General features: G+C 39.7%; 1 protein-coding gene across 1 annotated transcript in view; it reads left to right on the top strand.

Annotated features, from left to right (window-relative positions):
- arap2 (ArfGAP with RhoGAP domain, ankyrin repeat and PH domain 2) overlaps positions 1-22,222 on the top strand; it is a 181,391-nt gene that overhangs the window by 64,064 nt on the left and 95,105 nt on the right. The window contains exons 11-13 of the mRNA XM_023273857.3: positions 5,539-5,738; positions 13,170-13,255; positions 14,563-14,745. Coding sequence (XP_023129625.2) covers positions 5,539-5,738; positions 13,170-13,255; positions 14,563-14,745 — 469 coding nt within the window. The remainder of the gene's footprint in view (positions 1-5,538; positions 5,739-13,169; positions 13,256-14,562; positions 14,746-22,222) is intronic.

Below are 22,222 nucleotides of genomic sequence, written 5' to 3'. Positions count from 1 at the left end.
GCAATCAATGAGTGAGCTGCTTGTTTGTGCTGTAATGGCCCATTTAGAATACAACCGTCACAGCTGCCTGGACAAAGCACGGCTCGTTTGTTTGTGTGCGCTTGTTCACTATTTTCCCTTCTCTTTTTACCCCTTCCTTTTTTTTGCCCGTTGCCTCTTGTAAAGATTTTTTTTTTGCCCTCATTCCTCTACCTGTCTGTTGTATGTCCCATCGATCTGTTTGTGTCAGCTCCCTTAATGGTCCCATCGTTTGGCAGCTTCGTTAATATGGTGGATGTAATTGCCATTTTGTATGGAACAAAAAAACCCCAAACAATAGCGCGAAATTAAAATGAGCTCAGGTCTCCCGAATTGTTTTGATGAGGTGATTGTTGAAGGGGTTTTATCGCGTTTGTGTGTGTGGATCAAATCGATTGGTAGCCCTGGGAGTGTTCTCCTACCTGCTCAAGGTGGGGATTAGTGAGAAACTCATCTAATCACTTTAAGCTGTGGAGACTCACTTTGGCTTTTCCATTGTTTTGCTGCCGTTAAATGGACGGAGCGTTCACTGCGCTGTGGTGGATACAACAGCAGACTTATATGAGTAGAGAGAATGACAATGAGGCGCAGAGGAGAGAAGATGCTACCAAGCAAAGACATTGAACTTTGGAGAACAGAGAAACTTTGTGCTCTTGATCAGAAAGCACTTTTCGTAAAGTAAAGCTACAGATAAATGCCTAGCTCAAGGGCATATTGGAGAAAATCCATGTTTGTCTGACTTGTTTTGTATTTGTCTGGTGGGTATTGGAATCTTTGGACAGTTTCACAATTTTTAACGTAAGCAGAAAATATTTCCTAATGAAAAGTCTTGACAGCAAGGTCTTCGGATTATCCTGGCATTTGTTTTGGAAGGACTTGTTACTGTTAAGTTTTTCAAATTTAATTTTCTCCAGCTTTTAGCAGCGCAAACACACTGATTCCCTTCATCTCTATTGTATCAAGTGGCAAAAAAGAAATCTCAGAGGTGGGTAGTTCAAAGAACTTGTCATCTTAAACCTTGAAACTAATGCATCTACACGGACAGCAAGGAGAACTGTTTTTTTGTGTGTGTGTGTATAGGGCTAGACAACGTGAAATCAATAAGAAAAAACAGTGTGCTGCCGCTTAACAACAACAGAGCTATAGATGTAGGATTTAACACAAACATAATAACTTACAGTACATATGGTGAAGTTTATTTTTAGCAACAACACGTATGCAGTTTACGCTCATTGTGCAGACAGTCTAGAGATGTATTCATGAGGGTTCTTGAGAAAAGTGGCAGATAATGACTTCTCAGTCACTCAGACATGTGGAAACCATGAATTTATCTTCAGTCTGTCAACCTTTAAATTCCCTTGAAACATTTAAAAATCAAATCAAATAAAATCTGAATATACCCTGGACAGTTAAAAAGGTTGGTGCTAACTTTAACCATCAGTCACAGCAGCTTGTCCCTCCAGTTGATAAAACTGAGCACTGGCCTACTGAAAACCAACTTTATCTTTATTTACAACCCAGTTTCTCTATCCCATGACATGAGATGCATCAGTTTTATATATAATTGGTTTCGGTTTAAATGGCCAAGCCATCATGGACTCTCAATTTGTCTCTCACACTGGCAAAAGGATATCAACAATGTGGTTTTAATGAGGCATGTAAGTTATTAAAGCTGGGGTAGGCAGTCATTTTTTTGGTGTCTTTAGGCAAAAATTCCATTTCAGTGAATTCCAATCAAATGGGCTCAGATGAAAACTAGACTTCTGCATCTCCTGTTGCCTCTATTTATAGGCTTTAGAAAATCTCGCCAGTGACAGGAGACTTTACCCAATCACAGCTCTTTTTTTCAGAGATAGAACATTCTCACTGGCTGTACCACAAATGCTGGGAACCCTGATCAGTAATGGAAATCCTGCGGAAAAAAATGAAAAGTTGCTATTCCACCATCGGCAACAGCTGCCCACACTGTGAAGCAAATCAAAAGCGAAAGACAGACTTGTCTCACGATAGGCTCTGTTGGCAAATGTTTAGTTGCCTGCAAATCCGGATGACATCCTTCTGGTCAAGCCTATCAATCAAGCTTGTGTTTCTAGCGTGGATGAAGTGCATTCATATGCCCCCATGCTCGTCTGGCGGCAGGAAAGGGAGGATAACTGCAGTAGAAGGGCTGTATATTCAAATTCTAGCTGTTTTTTTCTCAATTTTTTTGTTGCTTTTTCCAAATTTCCACATACTTCGGGTTTAAATATTTCACTTCCATGACACTTATAGACAGACTGAAAAGCGAATTGTCAAGAATACCACAATTTTTGCTCTCTAATATTTGGCCAATCTCCCTAACCTCCAGATCCAGCAGTTCTCATAAATCAGCTAGCAGCATAATTTTGTTTGGCTCTCTGTGCTGGGTTAAATGCTCACATCTTTCTCAGCCTGTATCACAGTTTGTAAATCTTTGGCTCTAAAGTTTTTCTATAAAGTTTGATCAGTAATCTAATTTTGTTGCAATGAGTGGACTAAAGATTATGTGAAAAAAATATGACTTTGGATTACAATAATTTAGATCTAACTGCATGGATTCTGCCTTTTTTTTTTTTTTATAGGAGGCAGCTTGGTTGGTTTTATGTCAAGGTCATAGAGACCATATTGATTATTCAAACATTAAAGCTCTTCATTCTCACAGTAGTAAATGCTGGTGGGAATGACTGGTTGCCATGTCGCTTGGATTTTGAAAGACATATTGAAGTTCAGTAAGGTAATACTGTAGTAAAGACTGCTAAATACTAAAGACTCAGAATGTCAGCATATTAACATTGCAGTATGGTCTCCAGTTAAATTATGTTTAATAAAACTTTTCATAATATAAACCACAAGAACTTAGTATATTACAAGAACGTCAAGTTACCATGTAACAAAATTGGATTAACAAATTTACTTTTAAATTAAAATACATTTTCATGAGTGGGGACTCATGCTAAATCCTTGGGTACATGGGAAACCCTGAAGTGGACTTCAGAGAGTAGACCATGAAGGTCATATAGGTCAGTTGAAACTGAATATTAGAGAGACCTTTTGTAATGGAACTATTTGACATTTCCAGAATTACGCTTATTTGCCGTCTTGCTGAGAGTTGGATTAGAAACTGGAAAACACTCTCAGACTTTTTTGTGAAATATCAACAAAGAACCTGGTGACTTTTAGTTTAGCGTAGCATGAAGACGGAAAACCAAAATGCAAAAACATCAAACTATGTGTACAGTAATGAAAGAATTCCAGGAAATCACTATAGTGCCCAGAAAGAAAGATTTTGCCACACCTGGGCCTCGTTTACACGACAACGTTTCACCCGAAAACCTTGCCTTGTTGGGTTTACACGACAACAGAGTGAAAAAAGTCAGTGTTTACCCTGGAATGCTGGAAGAATAGATATATGAAAGTGCAATAAAAATATTTTGTCACCAAAATCAATGAATAACTGTTGTAATTGCCATCTCAATATTTGTTAAAATAATTGTGATTATTGTGACAATAGTCATGCAGCCCTACTCAGTTCTGTGGGACTATTTTGGCTCCAGAAAAGACCAAAAACAACTACTTTGTCAATGATGTCTTTTAGATTATTGCCACTATACAAGGCAACACACCTTTTTTTGTCTTTTGAAACAGCATAACAAAGCTCCGTATGACGTGTGCAAAGCCAGATCTAAAAGACATGCAAAGCCAAAAGCTGTTTTGGATGCCTTTGCCACTGTTAGGCCATATTAAAAAGGCTGCAAATGGTTCACACAATTTTAAGCTTTTCTTAAAATAATATTTTTATTTTCTATGCAGATTCACTACCCTATAAAACCATCCCAATTATTCTAGAATAATATATATTTATTCCCAAATAAAGTTACTTAAGCCATCAGGTGAATATTTCTATATTTTTTCATCACAAAACATAGAAAACCAAAAAAAAAAAAAATAAAAATTTGTTTTATTAAAATCATGCGGCTGTAGTAGCATACTTGAACAATATCTGAGATAACTTTGAAGTCATAATAGATTTTTAATATCTGAGCAAAAATAACTTTTTTATTGATTCGGATTTAAGGCAATTTTACCTGGGGTTTGCTTCAAATTTCCATTCATGGATATATTTTTTTATTTTCCTGCTCTTTTCCCACCTGTTGCTCTCAAAGCTGCAGTTCATTTCGTCGCCCCATCTGAGACCTGCCTTCACTTCATACCTAAAAAACTCCGCAGCCCCTTCACACACACTCGTGCTGCCTCCTGCCTTCCTCTGCTCCTTTGTGGTTTTCGAAGGCCATGTTGCAGTTCAGCAGACAATGTGAGCAGTCATCTCTTTAGATGGGCCCTGGGCAGAGACAGGTGGGCACAGAACGGCTGAACCCAATCAACCTATCGATCTCTGCTGGGTTACTTGGGCAAGGCTGGCCCCGGTGCACATCCTCTGCTCCAAGCGAAAGCCTCCCCTCCCTCCCCGTCTTCCGTCTTACTTTACTTTAGACCGGTTGCCAGGTTGCTATGGAGACCAGTGATCCCATTTCTCCTTTCTAAGTGCTTCTTTCAGTCAAGCTAGGGTGCTCTCCGTCTCCGTTTCCTCGCAATTTTATATCTCTGTCGATCTCTGTCGTTCTGGCTTGCCTTTCTTTTTGTCTCTTGCTCTCTCCCACTTAAGCGCACACGTGCACGCCGATTGCTTGTTCCACTGACTTCGCATACATTTAGCTAATCTCGAGATATTCATTACTTTCAGCAACTTCTTCAAAACACGCTCGCTTGTCTGCCATCCTCTGCATCAGAAACCTGTGCTGTCTGCCAAAAAAGCATCTGTGTAAGGGCTTGTTAGACATAGATGGATTCAGAGACATGTGAAGGACACACAGTAAATATGTTTGTAAAGTGTGAACAGTTTTTTTCTTTTATTATATTGTTTCTATTACAATTTTATTACATTGTAATAACCAAGTTATTGCAATGCATGTAAACTTCACTCAGTATGAATTATATATGTTAGCAAATTCATATTTTCTACTTTATAATGCGACGTGCTAAAATTATAAAATGAACATCATTATCAGCTTCACTTTTATTTTATTCATTTTAGGTGTACAGAGCTCTTGTTCCATGTTTAATGTAGCTGTAAACACTCTTTTCCCATCTTTTTCCTCAACATTTTGCAGGTCTAATGTAAAAATAATACCCTGAAAACATATATCCTGCATTAGAACTTCATTGATTTCAGTGGTACATGGTGAGACAGATTGATTTACCTGCACCCCCTTCCCTTCCCTTCCCTTCCCTTCCCCCATCAATTTCACCAAATCTATTGCAATCACACATAAACGTACACGCCAAGCAACTCCCTCCCCCCAAAAACTTCTCCAAATACCGAAACACTCCCGTAACCCCCGCCAAGCGATACTGTGCTTTTTAATTGCTCTCTCAAATCAAATCAATAACGGTGGGGTGTGTGCTGGGGTGGGGTTTGCGGGGCACAAAAATCAATTGTTGCAGCTTCACGGCTGACTCCGAACGGGAGAAGGAGGAGTGGATTGAAGCGGTCCAGGAATCGATCTCCGAGACGCTCTACGACTATGAAGTGGTGGAGAAGATCTGGTTCAACGAGGCCAACCGGAGCTGCGCCGACTGTCGGGCCCCGAAGCCGGAGTGGGCGTCGGTCAATCTGGGTGTGGTCATCTGTAAGAAATGCGCAGGTAAGGGAAACACTCCTTACCTCCCTCTACTTTCAGGTGGAGTATGCAGGTATACATGCTGATACAGTACAGATAGTATGGCACTGAACACCCTCCTCCACATGGATTTGTCTGAATGGAAGCGAGCAGCCGGTTAAAACATGCTTCATTTGATATTTGTTAAAGCAGTGGTTCCTCACGGAGTTGTTGAGGAGTAGATACTTATTATGCTGTTTTTTGGGGGGGGGGTTGGTTTTATCTTATTGATTACTTGTGTTTTTTTTGTAGGGCTGGGACTTTAATGCGTTGATTTAGATTAATTTATTACAGAAAAAAAACGCATTTAATCGTACCTTTCTCAGTTCTCTAATTTCTGGCGCACCAGTAACACTGAAATTACATTATACATCACATTCACCCATTCACACACACATTCACACACTGATAGCGGAAGCTGCCATGCAAGGCGCTAACCACGACCCATCAGGAGCAGTTAGGGGTTCAGTGTCTTGCTCAGGGACACCTCGACATGAGCTCTCCAGGCCAGGATTGAACTGGTAACCCTCCGGGCAGAACTGACAGCATTGTTGATTTCAAATCTATCGTAAAGTTTTCACCCTCAGCTGTTCCAGTTTCCACAGCTCTTTGACCTGTGGGCATATCATGAAAGCTAATGGCAATGTTACCCAAATTAGCTGCACTAAAACCACAGATTTTTCTCCTGTTGTGGTGGCATCACCATCAAAAATAAACTTAATCCACAGCATCATCACTTCCTCAGATACTGGGAGTGCATGGAGACTCTTGTGTTCACCCTTGCAGCCAACAGCACAACATTTGGTGTGCTTTCATGCTTGGCTGAGACATTTCAGAGTTAGCACAGTCATATGCAACCAGTAAAAGCAGATAAGAAGTTGGTGCTGTCACATGTAGCAAAGGAAGCTAATTGGAAATGCTAACATCTTGCTATCTTGCTCATATCGTACATGAATATGACTCTTCTGTTTCTCACAGTTTATAGAGAGAAACCAAAGTAAATACCATGCTGCATGAGTTCAGTTAGGAACAAATACGTGCTAAATTACAAAGCCATGCATGTTCGTACTCAGTTCCTCTGTCTGTTTGTGTGGTCTGATGTTTGTGCCTGTGTGAGTATGTACTCTGACCCAGAGGCTCTTTTAGAATAAGATCTCAGGTGATAAGCCACTTATGGGAGTTGGCGTCTGGCCTCTGGACTCTCTAATCTATTTGGCAATACTGGATGGCTCAGATGAAATGACAACAAAGATTAAGCCACAGGCGAGAACTTGGGGGATCCCGAAGTGCTTCTTGACCCACTAAACAGGATTAGAGAGGCGCAGCAGCTATGCTTGTTGTGGAGGGATATCTGGTCGGTGTCGTCTTTTTCTGTTTTTTTTTTTGTATGCTCTTATAAACTCCCTCTTCCACCTGCACATATCTGCCATGCAATTTAATGCATTTCCCCACCTCTGCAAAGACCATGTAATTGGTGCACATCAGATATCCAACATTTTCGAACACCCTTAAATGATTTCAGGGGTGTTTAATATTACATTTTGTCCACACGCTGAGACCAAGAAGGTGAATATTTGTGATGAGAAAGTCGTCCTCGCACTGTGCTCTCCTGAAATTAGACCGGGGTCCATTTGGAATATCAATGACTGCTCATGCTTTTAATTAGCGCTCTTACGCTTTATTGTCACGGACAATAAAGAGAAATGCTGAACAAGAGGAAGAGGAAAGAAGTAATGAGAAGGCTAATGGTAAAATTATCCCAGATTGGCTTTTCTCTTTTTGTGCCAAGACAGAATAAATTTTAATATTGTGTAGCCGCGCTTTGGTGCGGAACTGTTTCATCCTGTGATATTTTGTCTTTGTTTGTGTAGACAAAAGGGTTGTTCATGTCCATTATTGTTAGCGGTAAGTAAATAATAATCAGTGTTGGTTTAATAGTTTTTTTAAAGAATATTAATAGGTGTGATGTGACGCGATGGAAGGGAAACATTCCACAAAATAACCATGTGTAGTTTACAGTCATAATCTGAATCATAATTTGAGCTGTTGTTATCACAAGTGGACCTTATTACTCTGCCAAGGAATGGCGGAGTTATGTGACTATCGGCGTATGTTTGTCTGTCTGTTAGCAACATTACTAAAAAAGGCATTTCTGCTGCATTCTTTGGTGGAGTAATGAGTTCTAAGATGAGCAATAAATAAATAAAATCAGTCAAATCAATCAAATCAATCAAAAGCCTGACTAAAAAGGTAGGTCTTGAGTTTAAATGAACTGCTTTACTACTGTTTTGTGGCACCCACCAACTCATGGGTCAAGTATCTGTGTTTTTGACTGTTAAATGCTCGACTATAGCGAACTGCTAACTTCGTCTACCATGTGGTTCTGTGCAGGTGGCATGCAATGGGTGAATCAGAGCTTTTTACTGTTGAAATCTACTCTATTACACTGTTGCTGCTTAAATGAAGTCAAATTTGCAAGGCCATAAAACAAAAACAAAAAAAATGAGCAGAAAGAAGCTAAAACAGCCCATGTTTTAAAGCAGAACAGCACAACTAGGTGCTAATTTTGAATTATTTAATAGTGCAGTTTTAAGTCTAGCCACATTCATGGAAAATTCTCCCATATTTGACTCATTACATAACATTACATAATCAAACCCATCCTCTTTTTTTAAAATTTTACTTCTCCAGTAACTGAACTCATCTCTCCATCTACACCGTCATTGCTTTTGCCCTTTCTCCCACCATCCAGCATAACTACCAGAGGAAATGACATGTCTTGAAAGTCCTTAAGGCTGCTCTCCACACATGTAATTGCAATAAACTTCTTTCAACCAGGATGCGACCTGTAGACATGTCTGTTGGCAACAGTTGCCATGGTAGCACGAAAATGCAGTGCTCATTGTCTTGCTCTATTTCTCTCTGACTTGTCATTGAGTGAGGGGGGAAAATGCCACACAAGTACAGAGGGTTGGAAAAGTGCTCCGTGAATTGTCGCAGAGTCACTGGGAAAGTTTTTAATTGGGGGTGAAATCCTTGGTGGGTTGAGCAATTTTTTTTGTGAAAGCTGCCGTGATGGGAGTGCCCTTTTGTGCGTTGTTTTGATTCCGCGGGAAAGATGAAGACGTCTACAACAGGCTATTTATATGGGAAGATCTCACTGTGTACCCAGTAGCACATGCACACTTTTTTCAGCTTCATTACCCTTACACAAGTGAAAATGGTCCTGTGGTGTTGCATGGCTCAGTGGATGGAGTGTGGCTGTAGCACTGCAGCAGGCACCCAGAGGGAAATATTTTCACTCCTTCACGGACGAAAGTGACAGATTCTTGCTCTTTGGCCTGCGAAACATGATCTCAAAGGCAGTTATTATTCCTGTATTTTCAATGTGACTTTTGGGATTGAACAAATCAAATTTAAACACAACTATAGACTCCACTATTGCATCCACACTTGCCACTTTTAATGGGTAGTTTTCCTGAAAAGTATTCAAATTAATCTTGGGAAGAAGGGAATCATTTTTATTTCTAGTCTCTCAGGGTTGAGCTGAAACATGTTTGGTCAGCTAAAAACAAAAATCTCCAAATAACCCCAGATTTGTGTTTGTGCTGAGCTGATTGAATCAATGCAAAACTCAATTGATCTTTAAGATCTGAAGAGTTTGCTAAACTCTTTATTAGAGAATAAGAAAGTTGGATCAGGCATACACTAACAGGTTTAATCTTTGTCATTCTCAACTACAGTAGCATATCTGCAAAAAACAAATCATGTAGTGGTTGTCAGGAGAGTACCATCTAAGAACTGTCAAATCATTTTCCACATTTTGTGCACTCACAACATTTACGGAGAACCGAATTACAGCCACGGTTCTCATTATTGGTAATGCTACTGTTGATGACGCAGCTAAATATAAATGACGTGAATGTTTAGTAATGGAAATCAATGCTTGATTCAAAGATGGGATTGGTAAAAAGTTCACTTTGTCCTCCAGTATTTAAATCTTGCAAGAATCCTTCAAAAGTTTGGGGTCACCCAGGCAATTTAATGTTTTCCATGAAAACTCACATTTATTCATGCGCTAGCATCATTGCTCAAGGGTTTTCTAATCGTCAGTTAGCCTTTCAACACCATTAGCTAACACAATGTAGCATTAGAACACAGGAGTGATGGTTGCTGGAAATGTTCCTCTGTACCTCTATGGAGATATTCCATTAAAAATCAGCCATTTCCAGCTAATATTGTCATTTACCACATTAACTATGTCTAGACTGTATTTCTCATTCATTTAATGTTTTTCTTGAAAAAACTACTTTTCTTTCAAAAATAAGGACATTTCTAAGTGCCCCCCAAAACCTCAAGTACAGTGTATCTCCACTTAAGACTTTCAATGTTTTGAACAAAGTAGACACTAAACAGATAGATAGTTAATTCTTGTTGAAGTAATGTCTGAATCAAAATCTTCCACCAACTACATGGATCCCAATTTATCACACTTCCTTCAGGAGGTTGGACATCACACGGCTTAATTGTAACTGCACTGGTAATAATCTTCAGCAAAGCATTGAATATGCGCCACATATAATCTAATAGATCAAATTTTTTACAGAGAAGGTCAAACTTGCTGATGCTCTTTTTTGTAAAGGCCCTTAACATTTATCGTTCCTATTTAACCAAAGGGGGTGTTCCACAGGGTTTAATTGTTGGTCCACTCCCGTTTTCATTATACATGCTTCATTATACAACTAAATACTAGCCAAAGTAGTTCATATAGTGAAAATTTTCATATGCATGTGGTTGACACTTTATGTAACATTTGTATTAACATCACTTACCTGACTGTCTTTAACATATGACAGTTTGGATGTGCAAAAAATGTGAAATCTATTCTTTACAAAGCCAAAATTGCAATTACTGGAGCTGCTTTAAGGAAACATCCAAAATTAACTTAGGGTGCACTGTGCAAGACTTTGAACTTACATACAGCATAGCAGCAAACGAGTAACAGCTGCACCTGTATGTTAGTGCATGTGAGCCCCTCCCTTTGTAACTGTGGCCCCACTGGTAAACAGAATGAGAGTGACTTCAAATAGAGCTTTGGAAAAAATGAAAGTGCTATCCAGCATAAATTCCAGTGTATAACAGCAATTATGGTAATTAGCAAATTTATGTACACTTATTTAATTTCAGCTAAGTGTGAAAGTCTCTACTGCTGTTATTCTCTTTCCACTCGTGTCTCTTCTGCTCTGGTCTTTGGGTGTCTGTTTCCACATACTGGTCCTCTCTGGTCCACAGTGCACCAGACTGGACTCAGTTCATCCACTGCTCCACTCCTGTTTGATGGACCATGGAAACAGACACACGCAGAATGGATTAGACTAAAGTGGAGAGAGGAGGAGACAAGTAGTTTGCTAATGTCACTGGGGCCCCACCACCCCTGGGGGATTTTTATCAAAAAGAGACATGGTATTACTTATACAAGGTCAGCCACCAGGGAGTGATTGTGAAGTATAATTTAGAAAGTCCTTCTTTGCACAGAATGAATTATCTATTTAAGGTTGCACAAACTGGAATACTTTACCTATAGCTATCCGCTATCAGAGAAAGCCCCACCTTTGTCAGTTTCAAGAGACAGTATAAGGCATGGCTGATTAACAATCAAGCTTGTGAACATTGAGAAAATCAGGCATTTTAAAAGCAGGTACTTTAACTATAAGCATTTTATGACAGGCTCTGCCTTGAAAGCACTTTACTAAAATAATAGCACTTTTGGGTAGGTTTAGTCCAGCTAGGATTCATTTGTCATCATTGTTTTTGTTTTACTATATTGTTTTTAAACGTGTGTACCTGTATGTTTTGGATGGAAATTAGCCTTGTGCTAAATTCGGCTTATTTACTGCAACCTTGTGTACCCTTATGAGATAGTACGTTCATTAATATGCACTGTCCCATCCAAATAAATAAAGAAATGAAATCAAAGTGAAGTATTGATGGTTTAGTTGAGTTGCTGCGGGTGTACAGTATATTATAACGTGCTAGTGAGGAGTAATGGTTGTGGTTGGACTATTTCTACGGAGGCAGAAGGTGTGACCAACATCCGCACTCGTAATTGTCTGAGATGCTGGTTCTTCAGTGACATCCAGCTGGAAACAGAACTTTTAAAACTTCAAAGTGGCAGTAACATAGCAATAGCACTGGAGCATTGTAATGCTTTGTGATTACCCATGGAAAAAAAAAAGAATACAGGTTCAGAGCTGTTGTGACAGGAAGGGTGGCACTGCCCTTTGTACTTAATGCATTCACCAACTGATCACATCAAGCCTGACCACAAAGGAACATGGCTTGGCATATCAGATTCAGAATCCAATCTGGGAGCAATTAGACCTGTCAGTTAGTGCATCCTGGTGTCAGATTCAAAAAGCCACTGCAACTCCTGATGCTTGTGAATACCTCACAGCTTTATAATGGGACCGCATATTATTCTTTGCAAAGTTTTCTGGAACCAGGTTGTTCGGGGTTTTAAACCAATTATGTGTGATTACATTAAAATGGAGCGGGAAAAAAAATCTTCACCCTCAATGTTTTATGTTTTTCTCTGCTCATTGTAGGCATGATTTAACACCTGTATTCCTAAAGTAAGTTTAGTAAATACCATCTAGTTATCAATAATTAAGTCCTAGAGAGCTTCTTTTTTAACATAAGTGGACAATATTTCAAAGGTTTCTCTCCTCTGTGTTCTCTAGAACTGTGTCAAGATGGCCTTTCACAGCTCATAGCCCCTCATTTTCATTCACAGCTGCTCTACTTGAGAATAGAAGACAGTAATGAGATCATGCCAAATCTAAATCTAAAATTATCCGCCATTACACACAGGACAATAATTCACATTCACACATACGCCGTGTTTCTGTCTCATGTATTATGCATATGTGCTCTGTCTTTGGCCATAAGCAACCCCAGAAGCCTCTCGTTCACCCAAATAAACAGGCCGACCAACAAACACAATGAATTACTCATGATTCATTAGCAATTAATGGCCCTCGTTCTCTGCTTTCATTTCCAATTAGGAGAGCTGAGGGGACTAAATATGTCTGTTGTGAGTGAGAGAATGAGCTCGCAGTCATGCACTGTTTCTCCGTCTTGTAACTGCCTGTTTATTGTTTATTCCATCACTGATATTTGTTGTGTCTTTGTGCACAGCGTGGAGATTGGCGTGCGCATATATGCACCGGAATTTTTGGGTTTTTTTTTCATGTGAACTACTCAGGAATTAAAGCATAGCCTGACAGCCGTGCATTTTTGAATATATATTTAATTGAGACACATTCCATAAACCAGAGGGTTGTATGAATCTATGAGCAGATGTCTGTTTGTATGTCTGTGAGCTCATATTGACGACTATGTCTTCCTGTGTGCCAGGACAGCACCGCTCCCTTGGCCCCAGTATTTCTAAAGTGCGGAGTTTGAAGTATGACAGCAGTATCTGGAGCAATGAACTAGTAGAGGTAAGTATCTTTGCTCACATCTTTGCCTTGTCCCCAAGAAACAATATTAGGGTCATTCTAGAAACGGAAGACATTTTGTGTTTCATCCATCGAAATTTCGAATAATCCATGTACAAAATACTAAAACGTGCAATTGTTGTGTAAATTTACTCATCCTGAGACCAAATCTAAAAGACTAGGATAAAAGAATGTTTAAAAATATTTTTAAAAATACCAAATAAGTCTGGAGTTCCCCCTAAAATGCCATTTTTCTCTTGTCCCACCCCCCTGATGACCAACTTGAATCTCAAATAAAACAGTTAAAATAAAATTTAAATCTCCTTTTTTTGGTATTATTTTTTTCATTGATGTGTCTGGTAATTGTAGGATTTTTTTTCTTTACTCAACAATATTTTAAATATTAATTATTATGCACAAAACATGTGTCCTAAAACATGACCCCAACCCTGTTAGCATACCCTATTTAGCTGGTAAAAGAAGAAGAAAACAGTGAATCACATGATACGCTGGAATTAACATCATCAAACAGTTTTCCAAAAGAATGGGTAGAGCAAAGCTATGTTCTCTCTGCTATTTTTCATATTTTCATAACATTGTCAGCCTTGTTTGAATGTCTCACTCTACCTCATATTATCAGGATAAGACAAATCCTTTTCAGTTTTTTCTTGATTTTTTCCCATCAGTAAGTTTGTCCTCTTGGTCAGCAGTAGCAGCTAGCTAAATATCTACCTTCAACTCCTGAGAAAAAGCACAAACATTAGCATGGATTAGCAACCATGTTACTGTGAGGAGAGTAGGGTTAGCAAAAACAAATAGTACATGGAATAAAAATGGTACCATTGATGTGTAAGTTGAGCTGAGTCAAACAAGCATTTGATAGTTTATTACCTATTATTGATGAATATGGAGCAGAAAATTGTAAAACAGAATGTATTTTCCAAAAATATTGAAGCCCAAATGTCCTCCAATTCTGGAATGACCCATTATTTTTCCCCAATAATGAATTTTTCCCAAGTCCAAACTCTACAGTTTCATGTATTTATCCACAGCCATTTTACCCAATGTGCTAGCTATTTTGCCTTGATAACACTGATGAATTTTATCATAACGAAGGGAAGATAAATGTGTAAAAGTGTTTTGATGTATTACCTTAAGAAAATAACCACTGTGCTGACTTAACTGTGTCAATTAAATCAAGATGTTCTGTGGTTTGGGCCTGCACAGATGTTGGTTTGAAATCCTGGTAATTACCCTTCACATAATTCTCACCTGAACGTGTCCCTTGCACATGTTTTCCAACCCTCCAGCTCTTCCTTAAGGTGGGGAACAAGAATGCCAACAGTTTCTGGGCTGCTAATCTCCCGCTGGAGGAGGATCTCCACAGCAGTGCCTCCGCAGAGCAGCGCGCCACGTTCATCCGCAGGAAGTACAGGGAGAGGAAGTACCGGAGGGTCCTGGAGGACGTTCAAGACCTGGAGCAGCTCAATCAGGTACAGATGTCATGGAGCTACTTGAGCAGAAGTAACAACACTAAAACTGATGCTGTAGAAATCGTTTTGACGTGTTTCGCTAGCATGGTGACGTGCTCGTTTGGATCATTCATACGCTGACGTGTTGGAGCTGCCCCAGTCTTCTTTGCTGGTCAAATTAATTAGTTTGTTCACATCACATGTAGCGCAATGCATTCATCTGAGTTCTAAGCATTTTAAGCCTGCAACTCTCTGGCTTTGGAGGTGCTTATATGGGTCCTGTTGCTGTTTGATACTCCTGGTTTTTAGTAAACTCAGAGGAAGGACTGCCACAGCTAGAAGCAACAAACTGAACTTTTGCTCCTATTAACACTTTTTCTCCCAAAATAAATCCCCAAATTACATTCATTATTGATGATTATTCTGAGTTGTCTTTCTCCATCTTCATCGGAGTAAAGCTGCCGTTTCATGGATATTTCAGTTCGTACATTGTAGAGCCGAGTGAATGAGAAAGGTTTGTTGTGATTGTGTCTTTTTTGTTGATCTTGCCGATGTTTTTGGATCAATATTGGTGCTGAGATGTGGAAAAAGCCTTTACAAAACTCCAAGAACCATTGCTTGTTCATGCCTAGCCATTAATGCGATGGCATCCATTTTAGACTTCTTCAGTGTTGAAAGTTGATATGGAAGTATTGCTAGGTGTATGACTACCAAGGCAGCCTTTATGAAAAAGGGGCTATATTTAGTTCAGAAACTCATGACGCATGTGTGGTCAGCAATGTTTATCTATCGGTGGTCAGACTTTTCCATTTCCCTGCTTTAAATAGTCTCTTACACTTGCAGTGAAAATGAAAAAACTGAATAAAAACTACTGATCAGTAGTTGCCAAGGGAGAAAAAAAGCTTGCCTTTGATTTCTCTTACCAACTTGTTTGCTTTTTCACTATAGCTGCATACTGTATGTACTTTTATGGAACTTCTCTGCTTTCCTTAGTTGAGCAGATGTGGCGCAGATACAGTAGATCCACAGATTACTCCCTAGTCCTCAGCACATAGCCATATCCTGAACATTAATGTTTTTGTTGACTTTGTCTTCACGTGACAATTTGTACGTACGACCTACATCAGTCTGTTGGCTTGTGTCATAGGTTGGTTTCATTCTGGAGTACTGCACTCTCTGCCTGTCGTGCATTTCAGAGAAAGCATCCATTAGATTTGTCCAGTGTGTGCATAAATGTCTGTGTTGATACCTGATTGAAGTGTCAGAATATGTGCTTTATATAGGATCTACTGCTGAATATGTTTTGTAGGCCAAATATCTTTTCTTTCTAGCTAGCGACAAGAAGTATAACTTTCTATAAGCCAATTATTCTTTGCTGTGTCATTGTTCCCCTTCCTTACTTTCAACTTCTATGCTCCAATATTGTTCAGATGCAGTGTTGTTTAGACAATAACATCAGGAGATGGTCTTCTTTGCCAGAGTTAGCGGTGTTAATGTTCCTCTAGCTGCATCTTTCAAATACAGCACACAACAAAACTGAGTACACCTTTGTGCAAAATCACTTAAATGTCAGATTTTTTTAAAATTTTGATTGCCTGTTTTTGATTTTCTTTGTTATTTAATCTTGGTCTAATTTTACATTTTTTTTCTAACTAATCTTTAGAGCAATGTGTAGCAGAAGTTCACTAAACATATATACTATTGTTCAAAAGGTTGGTTAGCAATGTCCTTATTTTTGAAAGAAAAAGCTTTTTTTCAATGAGGATAACATAAAATGAATCAGAAATCCAGTCTAGACACTGTTAATGTGGTAAATGACTATTCTAGCTGGAAACAGCTGATTTTTAATGGAATATCTACATAGAGGAACAGAGGAACATTTCCAGCAACCATCACTCCTGTGTTCTAATGCTACATTGTGTTAGCTAATGGTGTTGAAAGGCTAACTGATGATTAGAAAACCCTTGTGCAATTATTATGTTAGCACACGAATAAAAGTGTGAGTTTTCATGGAAAACATGAAATTGCTTGGGTGACCCCAAACTTTTGAACGGTATTGTACAATACCTTCATCTGTACCTTCAAGAAAAATGGTCCTTGGTGCACACCTTGAGCTAAATCCAATGTGCCCGAAAAGCCCACATTTTCCTGACCTTCTGACCGTCAGTAAATCTGCACTTTAAGCTTAAAGATGCCAAAGGGGAAGTTTTATCGATCTCAAGTATAAGCATGTTGGCACTGAGGCCTCCAGCTTTAGAGTTTATTGCTGCTGGAAACAGGGTCCTGCCTCTTTGGCTTTCCTTTAAAAATAAAGTCTTAAAAGCACAAAGCGGCGAAGAAGTTTCCGCCTGCCTCAGCATTTACGTAGATCAGCCCAATTGTATTGTTTTCCTGTGTGGAAAGAGAGGAATGGAAATGTAAGACGGAGAGAGGGAATGAGGCGAGAAAGTAAGGAAGAGATATACTAGCTAGCTAAGTGGAAAAGTGGATTAGGATCCACAACAGAAACGCTTGGGTTGGTTTTATTGCGGCTTTGCTGGCTTTTGCGTGTGTGTATGTGTGTGCGTGTGTGTAAGCGAGTGTGTGGTTGGGTACATGCGTGTGAACATGTGTGCTGCTCCACTTGAGATGTGTGAATTTGCTGTTCTAGTGGGAGTTTTTTGCAGGGTGGTGTAGGAGAGCAAGTGTGACAGACGCATATAGTGTGGCTGCCTAAAAGGGTCTGGCCGGTGCTGAAGTGTGTGTGTGCATGACAGAATTAAAGGGAGAGAAGAAGAAGAAGGGAGGGAGAAGGTGGAAGTGGGTGGTTGTGTTTGCTTTATTGCTGTCTAGTCTGCCTTTTATAAATGGGCTCAACAGATCTGATCGAGATCAATGCGTAATAGAGCCATCATACACACGAGGTTATATGTGTGCTAAAATTAAAACCCCTCATCAGAATAATTCAACTTATCTTAACATAAAATAACAATAACAGCACTCAGAGAACACAGCACTCCTACAAGGCTGCTCAGTCATTGTATCATTTCTGACACCTGAAATCTTGAAAAAATTTGTGGTAGAAATCACGGCAACATAGAATGTGGCAATTTAGTATAGATGTACCCAAAAACAAAATGACTTTGCGCTGAGCACAGGTGTGTGTTATGCATGTGTACATTATGTATGGATACCGAATCACGTGACCTAAATATGTAGTGGGTGGCGGTAATTTAATCAATTGTTCCTTGTATCATTTCTGACAGATAAGTCCCGATAAGTCCACAGCGGTGGATTTGTAGTAGAATCCCAATCATGTGATCATTAGCAGGCAGCTGATGTAGTGTTCACTTGTAGTCATAGTTACAGTGACGCTGTGCCGCTATCTCGCAATGATACAGAAATCTTTAACAAATCTGTGGATCCAGACTATAACCCGCATCACTGGCAAAATCTAATCACTTGGTCCTTGTGTCATTTCTGACCTTCCCTGAAAATTTCATCCAAATCTGTTGGTCTGTTTTTGAGTAATGTTGCGAACAGACAGACAGGCAGACAGACAAACGTACGCCCATCGTCACATAACTCCGCCATTCCTTGCCGGAGTAATTAATCACAAGCAATGTATGGAAAAAGACACAAAGTATTTTTAACATACGCAAGGACACACACAGTTTAATCTCATTGGACACGGTGTTCCAGTTTTGTGTCACATTTGCTTACTGTAACACAAGTATGAATATGAAATAATAAAAGCTATATAAAACCTATTCCTTCGGGGATCCTCTGTGGAACAAAGACAATAATACTGGCAATTTCCTTGTTGACATTCATGCAATTTTGAAATCAGTCGATGGCATTTTAACAGGTTTTATGGGCTCAAGGGTCATGAAGCTCACTCAGTGCATATGGCAAATCACTATCGTTTAAAGTGAAGAAGTAAAGAAGAAATGAAGTGATTAATGCGAGACTGCGTCAACATATGTCCTGACAGAATCTCAAACGTATGTGCTTATTGTGTGAGAATGTTTCTGTTCAGCATCTTTTTTTTCTTCATTTTATGCCCTCTCCATCCCACTCTCTGTGCTTCTTACTCCCATGTTCCCCATTAGAAGCTCATATCCCAGTGACCTCCGCAGTGAGTCTCCGCAGACTACGCGACCTAGAGAGGGAGGTGTCAAAGGACCTTCTTATATCATTACACACCCTCTCACACGCACACACACACACACAAAGCCTCTTGTGGCTACAGTAATTGCTATGACACGGAAGGTCATTTCCAGAGACGATGCGGAATAAGGCCAGATTGCATGGGACTATTTAGCCATAATCTGACCCCCATCTTGTGTGCAAGAGAGGAAGAGACAAAGAGAGAATAAACTAAAGATGCCTTTCTGTAAATGAATTTTTCACTTGATGTTTATGGAGAAACTGAGCACAGAGGTAGACCTAAATGTACGTCTGTGCTTGGGACACTAGACATCTTTATCTCAGTTCAGGCCCTGCGTGTAGGTGTGCAGGTTATATTGACAGGTTGTTGTGTGTATATGCACAGTCTCACCGTGCCTCACTTTCAGACGGATATTGCTTGTTTGTGGCAAATCGATGCAGCCTACTGACTTGGCCCAAAGCCTGATGAAAGGAGAGGTTGTTCGTTGAAATTCTGCTATTTGCCACTCGACTCCTCCGTTGATCCACTTTGTTGCGGGTCATCGTGCATGATGTCACATCAATTGACTGGAGCGATAGAAAGAGACAGACAGACAAAGAAAATATTTTTCTTTGGTCCGACTGCTCTTCTAGCCTTTTTATCTTGCTTCTCTTAGCTATGAGCAGGTCAGTCATTTGAACAAAGCACGTCTGCATGGCTAGACATGCTGTATGAGTAAGCTCTTTGCAATTATTAAAGTAAGAGCTCACCATTAGGTGTAAATATAGAATCAAAAGTTTGTTTAATAGGCCCTAGATCCATCCTCAATACGTGAAGTTAATGTGGAGGTGCCTTACACAGTAATACTCCTCATGTCCGCTGGATGCTGGCACTAAAGAACATTCAGGCTATGTATAAATCAAGGTGAAAGCTCCTTTTAAACAGACTTTACAGAAGGAGACAGACAGAAGAAGTGAGACTCACAAGAAGTTAGTATCAACTCTCTTTTTCTTATCTCTCAGTGTCTCACAGTTTTAAAATATCTTCTTCTATTAAAGAGATCTTTAACATTGTGCACCAGCGTTTGGGATGTCTTTGAGTGACAGGTGTCTCAGCCTATCACAGTCTGCTGTGGTGGGTTTTACTTGTCCCAGGCTTCCGCTCTGGGGGCACTAGATAGATAGATAGATAGATAGATAGATAGGTAGAATATTTTAAACCCAGAGTGGAGCTGTTAGGATCATGAAATTTTAGGTTGCTGACGACTTGTCAAATAATTAACTTAATTAATTATTTGACAAATAATTAATTCAACGAGGGTCGCCGGGGGCTGGAGTCTATCCCAGCAGACTTAAGGCAAAGGCAGGGGACACCCTGGACAGGTCACCAGTTTATGGCAGGGCTACATATAGAGACAAGCAATCACACTCACATTCACAACCACGGGCAGTTTAGGGTTACCAGTTGAACTCAGCATGTTTTTGGACTGTGGGAGGAAGCCGGAGAACCCCGAGAAAACCCACACTGCACAAGAAGAACATGCAAACTCTATGCAGAAAGATCCCCGGCCGGGATGCGATCGAGGGATCTTCTAGCTGCAAGGCAAGAGTGCTAACCACCAAGCCACTGTGCAACCCAATGAGGATCAAGCAGTGTATAGACAATGGATGGATGGATGGATGACTTGCGTCTTTAATCACAACTTTTTTTTGCTGACAATGCAACAAATTGCTTCCTCAAAGTCACTGGACTTTCCTTTGTCATTCGTGTTAAAGCTGCAGTAGGCAGAATTGTGAACAGGGTGAAAAACAAGAACAAAACACATCAGATTTTGAAAACATTCAACCCTCCTTCTGCAGCTCTTTCCTCCCCTGTATTTTAGCCCCTCCCACAAGATGATCCAAACATGCTAAGCTATAGTCAAGCTAACAGCGTTAACATGAGGCATCACCCTTTTACTGCGATTTTTGTTATTTATGCTATTTCACCCAATTCAGGTAAAATCCTGGATAGTTTCCTCTCAGACCACTTGAATCACAATAGACTGGAAAGGTAACATGGAAGTTTTACCCTATGATGCTGACAAATTATGCCTGTTCCAGCTTTAAAGGCAAACCCTCAAGATAGCGCAGCAGGTTGATTTTATACTAAGCATTGGTTTACTTTGATTTTCGCACAAAATTTTGGTTCACTTTGGACATGTTCTTCTATACATACTCTACTGTTCAAAAGTTTGTGGTCACCCAAGCAATTTCATGTTTTCCATGAAAACTCACACTTTTATTCATGTGCTAACATAATTGCACAAGGGTTTTCTAATCATCAATTAGCCTTTCAACATCATTAGTTAACACAATGTAGCATTAGAACATAGAAGTGATGGTTGCTGGAAATGTTCCTCTGTACCCCTATGTACATATTCCATTAAAAATCAGCCATTTCCAGCTAGAATAGTCATTTACCACATGTCTAGACTGTATTTCTGATTGATTTAATGCATCTTCATTAAGAAATAACTGCTTTTCTTTCAAAAATCAGGGCATTTCTAAGTGACCCCAAACTTTTGAGCAGTAGTGTATGTTGCACATAGTAGCCAAACACATCTTCATTTACCTCTTGCCCTTGTTTAAATGTAAGTGTGTTTTTTGTGTCTTAGTACTTTGAGAGCAAAGAAAACACCGGTGTTTAATTACTTCTACGTGTACACATACTGGACAAATAAAGCTGACTCTGATTCTGAAAATATGTGCTCCGTGGGGGTCTGTGGTGTTTGGCTTGCAACTCAGTCCATCACGTTAATGTCAATAAGTCCTCCACGAAGTCGAATTGTTAAATGCCTTGAGATGAACAGCTGGTGCCATTAAACCGTTGCAGATGAAGGGAGCTCAGATGGGAAAAAATACCGTGGATGTCGAGATTGGAACGTGACATTTGTGCTGGTCTCATCCAGCTGTTTGAGTTAAACGGAAACAATTATGCAAAATAATTACAGTGAGCTCAAATAATTGCTGTTGGGCAACTGTGTAATAACTGTGATAGGCCTAAGCCGGAGTCACAGTGAAGACCACAATCCTATATCTTTCAAGCAGCACACTACCAAATTTACACAGAAAGGTCTGTTTTTATGTTAAGATTTGATGTAATGATAATGTCTTGAGTTATGCTTATGGAGTTTGGAAGATGAGGGCATTTATTGGAACAGGCTGAAGACGACTTCATGAAGTTCTGGAAATTAGAGGATCCAATAGGATGTGGTGACAGAACGTCTCAGCTTTGCTATGGTGATTGTTTTAAATTCAGTATTTGGGCTTCATGAAAGTCTCGTTTAAAGATTCTCTGTGCAACATTCAGAACCACTGGATGTCACTA

This window comes from Amphiprion ocellaris, chromosome 23, assembly GCF_022539595.1.
Source record: "Amphiprion ocellaris isolate individual 3 ecotype Okinawa chromosome 23, ASM2253959v1, whole genome shotgun sequence".
NCBI lineage: Eukaryota > Metazoa > Chordata > Actinopteri > Pomacentridae > Amphiprion > Amphiprion ocellaris.
This window is presented reverse-complemented; position numbering and strand designations above follow the sequence as displayed.